At 45.7% G+C, this 6,850-nt stretch overlaps 1 protein-coding gene across 9 annotated transcripts in view; it reads left to right on the top strand.

Annotated features, from left to right (window-relative positions):
- Positions 1-217: 217 nt before the first annotated feature.
- LOC118785444 (disco-interacting protein 2 homolog A) overlaps positions 218-6,850 on the top strand; it is a 92,656-nt gene continuing 86,023 nt past the window's right edge. For all 9 annotated transcript variants that reach the window (XM_036540077.1, XM_036540080.1, XM_036540079.1 and 6 more), the window contains exon 1: positions 218-763. In XM_036540077.1, coding sequence (XP_036395970.1) covers positions 640-763 — 124 coding nt within the window. In that variant the 5' untranslated portion in view covers positions 218-639. The remainder of the gene's footprint in view (positions 764-6,850) is intronic.

Genomic DNA, 6,850 nt, shown 5'->3' with positions numbered 1-6,850 from the left:
TGCTGTGGTAGCAAAATAAGGAAGCTGTAATTACAAGCAGGCTATTACTTGTACTGTTATTGTTAATCACGATGACGTAATATTTAATATTAACTAATGGATAATAACCTGACATCTGTTTTGTCCGTGTGGCCCTGCTGTCTCAGGTAGACAGTCCTACAGGCGAAAACAAACACGCGCAGAAGTGCCGTGAACGCGCTCTCTGTTGCTACGGCTGCAATGGCGGCGCTTTAGGGGTACGGGAGTAGACGGTCGCTTGAGTTGGATGAGTTTTTTCAGTTTTTTATATGGGTCGACAAGGCCAAGTAAGAGGAAGAATCAAGGAAACAACGCGTCGGTGTGGAATAAGGCTGTAGGCTCGCTATCGAGCGAAGACAAGAGAGGTTACTCCGTTTTTAAATGATAGTTTGCCTGTCCGGAGACGCTGTTAGCTAGCTAGCCACGTTAGCTAGCTATCCTGGGCAAGCGGTGCGAATGCATTTCTAGCTAGCCGTCGTGGTGAGTTAGCTTGCTGTATTGCTTGCTGGCTCGCTGGCTTACATTTGTATGCAGTAAAAACCACCACCCACCACTTTCGCCTGTTCACTTTTTTTCGTGGACCGGAGCCGATCAGCTGAATCGGACCGAACCGGGAAAACCATGGCCGAGAGAAATTCCACGGGATTACTGATGATGATGTTGGAGCCAACGCCGGCGGCTGCGATGACCCTGCCCGCGGAGGTTCGCGAAAAACTGGCCGAGCTGGAGTTGGAGCTGTCGGAAGGTAAGCGCGTCTCATCCCGCCGGCAAGCTATCTGTGTCTTATCCGCTGCAATTGTTTGAGAGGCCGAAAGATCACACGCATTGGCAGTCTGATGTCGCTTGCTGTGACTTATGCTGGCTCATTGCACCGATCTTGCAATTTTTTTCTTTCTATGAATGGGCTGTTGTGACGCGCATAGCTGCGATCTGGTATGATTATTTGGTGTCATTGTAAGATGAATGGTTGGACGGTGTGGGCACAGAACAAGGTGGAGGTTGAAGGTGAGCGGCCGGTTACACCGTTAGCCACCTAAAGCTAGCTTGCTGCCGGGCTGCTGTGGCTACCCAGACTAGCTGCAGTAGCAGTTAGCAAACAGCTGGATAGCGCGCAGCCTAACATTGCGCATGGTTTGATCAAATTTATTTTGATGACACGTATATCTGAACAACAGAAGTCATGGTTGAGTGGCACATTCAAGGATCATAAATATGCAATGAGTGACAAATGAAAATAGATTGAGTAAAGCAAGCTGAGATGGACTAGATGCATAACTGTTTTTGGGCACCTTGATAGCCATTGACATGAAACGTTTGTCAGCTGTTGTATATGGTCCAGGCACAAACGTGCCTTTCAGTTTCCTACTGTGACTAGGTAGCCGGTTAGTGATGTACATCGAACATCATTTTAACGCAGAGGTGAACTAATAGTATTTCAAATAGCATGTAACAAGTTACTACTAACGTGGACAGTAATATCTGGTAACCAGTTCTAAGTAAGTCGTTGTCTAGCCGGGATCTCCGGATCTTTGATAGAGCGTAACTTCGACTAGCCCGTTAAATTTTTAGTTTTTCGTGACCAACCCGTATTGTATTGAGCTATTAATTTTCGCCCTTGCACTTGACATTAACACAGCAGTTAGTGCAAGGTTGATATTGGTGTGCCTTGTGTAACTTGCCTATTTGCCTCATGTGATCTTGGCCAGCGTTGCAACGGTCATGAGGCTACGATGGGTGGGGGGCAACACGCTGAATTCACCCTGGAGTAGGATGCGAACCCCTGTTTTATAAAAGATCAGTTTTGCTCGCATTTCTCCAGTAACCTGGACATTCACGCCCATACACTTTGACCGTTATGGACGATTTGGCAGTTTTGTGTTCCCAGTGCGGATAATGATTGAAACCAATTAGAAATGCCACACTCTTTAAAACGCTTTGTGTGGTGTATACATATTCCAGACCCCCTTTTAAGTTTAGAAGGTGCTCCACTAGATAAATGTATTGTAGCTGTTCGCTAGAATTGATTTGCCCCGTACGTATGATGTACGTTCGTTGTTTCAGAGCCGTTGTGTTGACGGTATTCTTCAGTGAACTTCTCGATCGTCTCAAATCTCATTGCATTCAGCAGGACGACCAGCATGGTGGTATTTGCATTAGTGAGTGTTTTCTTGCAATTGTCTCAAAATACGCCCAACCGCGATTGGAACGGAATGGTCAAGTCCACTCCGAGGATGTGTTTCAGTAAGACGTCTACTGAACGCAGCAACTGGTGTCTTCTTCCTAAAGGAAAAAAAATCGTTAACCTCCTCCCACCACCAAAAAACAAAAAACAAAGATGGGATTTTACTGAGGACGTCCACTCTTTGAAAATGGTGTGCTGAGCCGTGAAATGACGTGCTCACTGTTTGGTGGCAAAGGGTTTCAGGCAGTCATATCGATTGCATTTAAAAAAAAAAAAAAAAAAAAAAACTGCCGAGCGTGTGTGCGTGTTTTCTGTGGGAGAGGAACTCAAAGCACCCCTTCTGAGAAAGGAAGCTCAGCCCTTGATTTTAAATTGCAGTGCAGGCATCCAGAGTGCATCATCTGAAGATGTAATTACAAGGACTGGTCCTGAGAATATAAGGATTAAGGCACTGTTTGAAGATGTGAATGTGTGTGTGTGTTTATGTTTGGTACAGTGCTTACCTCTCGGAAGGTGAGTATCATGAGACTTGCATTCCTTTCAGACTGCTCTGTTGTGCAATCCTCGACACCTGGCCATTTCTCTCCTGCAGGGCTGCAAATCACAATCATGTCTCCTGTCTTCTCTGGGTCCCGTGTGGCGGAATTAACTTTCCACAGTGGTCCGATCATTGGGGGGTCCCTGGCTATCTTCCAATCCGAGATTTCACCTTTGTGCCCATAACCCAAACCCAAACAAGGTCTCTGTATTTAAAAATGAGACTTTTCTGTTTAGCACCTAGTATTGCACCGTTTTACACATTGCAGTGTTTGCTCTTAGCTTACAGAGGTTTTATTTTGTTTGTTCTGGTGTTTTACTGTGAGATTTTTGGATGTGCACTGTTCATTTATTCTTTTTTTTTATCTGTACGCTGTGTTTGAAGTTGCTCTGCATGAGTGTCTGCCAAATGACTAAATGTAAGTGTAAGCCATATGCACTTGAAGAGGCAGCACAAAGAGGGAAGATCCAAAATGACATCATGCCGTCCTGGCAGGCAGGGGGTCTTTTGTTGGAATGTTCAGTTCCACTTCTCTTCAAGGGAATCTGGTGACCCAAGTCTCTGTCTTCACCACTGGAAAGCCTTTTTTCAATGGTGCCTGCCCCTCTAGACCCATTAATGCTATACACCTGATTTATTAATCTTTGTAAATATTTTCTCTGGCCAAGAACCCCCTGTCTTCATGCACAGTGAAAGCACCATTGCACTTCACAAAGTATTTGTGCTGAAAACGAAATGGGTCATAGTGAAGCTAAGGGTCACCATACTGAATCACACTTCGTGCTATCTTACTGCTGAATGGTAACAACTGCTTTACTTATACTTCATGTAATCTGTCTGGATCAGATTGTGGCAGGAGTCATTATGCTCTCTTAACCTGTCCATATGCTGGTTTTCCTACAAGAATGCAGGAAGGAGAAAGCAGATGTCCTCAGGAGGTGTATCAAAGTAAGACATCATAGTTTTGCAATTAGTCAGACTCGCAGTGGTCTTGTTTTGATACACTGTGGGGAACGGGCCATGCATTTTTTTGTGTAATTTTTTTTTTTTTTTTTTGAGAAAAGGTATGTGTAATCTTTTTATTTGTGTGTTTTTCTTTTCAGAACATTCTGAAGAGATTTTTTACATGACCATCTGTTCAGAATAATGAATAGGTTTAGCATTTTTTTTTACTTGGAAAGACTTTTCTTGGTTAGACGTACAACAGGGTACAAGGAAATTCCATTAATATTTTTGTGAATGTTATTATTATTGCTGCTGGAAACAGATGTATGCTTGAAGGAGCTTTGGTATATGATCACCTCTTCTCAAACTCATAGTGCTGAACTTTTGTCAACAGTTTTTTTTTCCTTTTCATCTTACAAAGAGTAATATAGTTTGTGTTTGACTCCAGCGGCAAGTTAATGCTGTCTTTACCATATGTTGGAAAAACATCTGAGATTAAGGTGACCTCATTTTAAGGCAGCTTGTGACGTAGCGGTCAGAACACCGCACTCTGGATCAGAGGGAGGGGGCTTTCAAATCCCGGACAGGACACTGCAGTACTCTTGAGCAAGGCGATATTCTTGAAATGCTCCAGTTATGATGCATTGATATGAATGGGCGACAAAATGTGAATATATAAAAAAAAAGTCACTGTGAATGAGGCATGTACCGATGAAGGTAAAGGTGCTGATGTTGACATCGTTTTAATTGCTGGAAGATTTCTTAGTGGACACGTAGGTCCTTCGGTGGCACTGCTTGCTCTGCTCGAGCAGGAAAGGAAATGTGTCTGTTTGTGCAAGGACCGGTGGCCTCTGGGTCATGCGTCCTGATCACCCGGGGAGGGCACGCATTCTTCCCACATTAGCGTGCAGCTACGTTAAGGCCGCACACCGCAGGAATGACCCATCCTTCACGAGTAATTTGATTTGGGACTTGGGTGCTGCTGTGGCAGGAGACCTAGTTTCTCGTGAGGGGGCTGTGTTACTTTTGCTGCGACACTGGATTCTAGGCTAGAGAGAAAAGAACAGAAATAGTAGCGGAAGGACATGGCTCAGTTTCAGTTTGTTTTTCTTGCGTTGTTGGACTCTGGGGGAATAAAATGCTGAGTGTCAAAACAGGGTCTCGTCTTGTGTAGTTGACCTTAATGTGCAATTTCCCACATGGCTTTTTACCATCACGGGACATTATTCTTCTCTGGCATTCTGAACATGGAAACGACACCGATGACATTGGCCGTCAGACTTTAAAGTCTTGCCATGTGCCTCTGTTTAATATCTTAAAAAAAAATCCATACAGAATTCATTTTAGGCTGGTTTCTGGCTGAGCAACTGTCCCTGGAAGGACTCAGGGGTCAACGGAAGATGATTGACACAGCTCTTTGTAAGTGGGGTGGGGTTTCTTCTGTGATGTCACAATGTCATACGTCTCATTCGCTCTGTCCCCTCCCTCAGCTGTGGCCTGCTCTGGCCCGCACGCACCTTGGGAAAGCAGTGGCCACAGTGTGGATTTGGGAGACGTACACTACAGCTGGAGATTTGTGTGCAGGGTGGCACTCAGCTTTGCATCCTCTCAGAGACGCATAGGGAGAGCTCTTCACAGAAACAGCACAGCACTCCACCGAGAGATAATCTCAGACTAGCTTAGCTTTGTCCTCTCAGCAGAAATTCAGAGGGCTTTGTTGCACCCTGCCACTGAACTGCAGTCTCCTCACACGTTAAAAATTCTAGGTCATAAATACATGAGTGTCAACATCAGAGCTCACCTTAAAGCAGTGTGGTCTGCTGTTGATAAAGATGAGACACTGCGTTGCTTGTATACCAGAGGCTGGCTTGGTGGTAAAGTACGGAGTCCATGTGGGAGGGGATACCTAGACAGGACAAGATGAGCTGAACACTTTCAAAAGGAGGGCTTGCTTTGCTTCTGCTAAAGTAATAGGTTTACTGATGACATTATTAATAACCCACATCCTAAACTTTCAGCAACTGAAATGAAGGCAGCAGTAATACCTGCCATTGCATCTGCTCTCAGGAGAATAAACTGAGTAACAGGGCCTTGAGTGGCTTGCTATTATTTTCTTTCATTTTTTTTCAGCAAATTAATAGTGGAAGGTGTGGTGGGAATTGAAATCTGCTTAGTAGCGGGTTGATTAATTAATCTCGCACCCCTGCAGCTATGTTTGACTGGAGCCCTTTACGGTCTGTGTCGGACGCTCCCGGTTCGTGCTGTGCTGACGTGCTCTGGAACACAATGGAGAGATTCAGGGGCAGGGCTTTGGGGACAGGGCCACCTGACCCAGACCCGACTCTATTATCTCCGCCAGAGCGTACAGAGGCTGGGAGTCGCAGCTGATGAGCGTTCCCTCCGCCTGCTTTCCGCGAAAAAGAATCAGGCGAGCTCTAAACAGCCGTCTGGCCCTGGCATGCGGCGGGAGAAGGGGCTTTCCACTCTGCTAAATGCCCGTCTGTGCCAAGCCAAACACTGGCATTCTTTGTGTACACACTACACCTGCGATTCAACACGAATAGGTGGCATGCTTTGCAATCATACCATCTTAATCATACTGGCTGCCACTCTCTCTTGCGCTCTCTCTCTCTGACTCATGGTGTATTTTGGGACATGTCCCTTGGAATGCACCAGAATAGAGCTGGTGGTTAAACGTGCTGAGGCTGCCCATTTTTAGAGTTTCTGTGCCTGTAGTGCAGAAAGGCATGCTGGGATGGCTGTGTCACAGCTTGTGGAATCTGTGGGGTGACACTCAGAAGGCTCATTAGGATGAGGGTGAGGAGGTCGGTTAGAACGGCACCCAAGGTCTGCGCTAGCGATCAGGTTCAGTATTTGTAGTCACGGTGATGCCTGAAGGACTTTGCACCTTCAGAAGGTCATCCTTTTGCCTGGCTGACGTCCTCAGCCAGGGAGATTTCCGAAGGTTTTATACGTACACCGCATCCACAGCTGAATGTTAACCGAAGCAGCTCTGCTTAAGTGCCTTGCTCAAGGGTACAACAGCAGCACTTAGCCTGGGAATTGAACCCACAACCTCAGAGTTAAACATAGCTACCTTAAGAAGTCTGCATCACACTGCTGCAGTACTGGTGTCCCATGCAGTGTCCAGCCGCTGAAGTAAAACA

This window comes from Megalops cyprinoides, chromosome 11, assembly GCF_013368585.1.
Source record: "Megalops cyprinoides isolate fMegCyp1 chromosome 11, fMegCyp1.pri, whole genome shotgun sequence".
Classification (NCBI taxonomy): Eukaryota; Metazoa; Chordata; class Actinopteri; order Elopiformes; family Megalopidae; genus Megalops; species Megalops cyprinoides.
The sequence above is the reverse complement of the archived record's forward strand: the minus strand, read 5'-3'. Positions and strand labels throughout refer to the sequence as shown.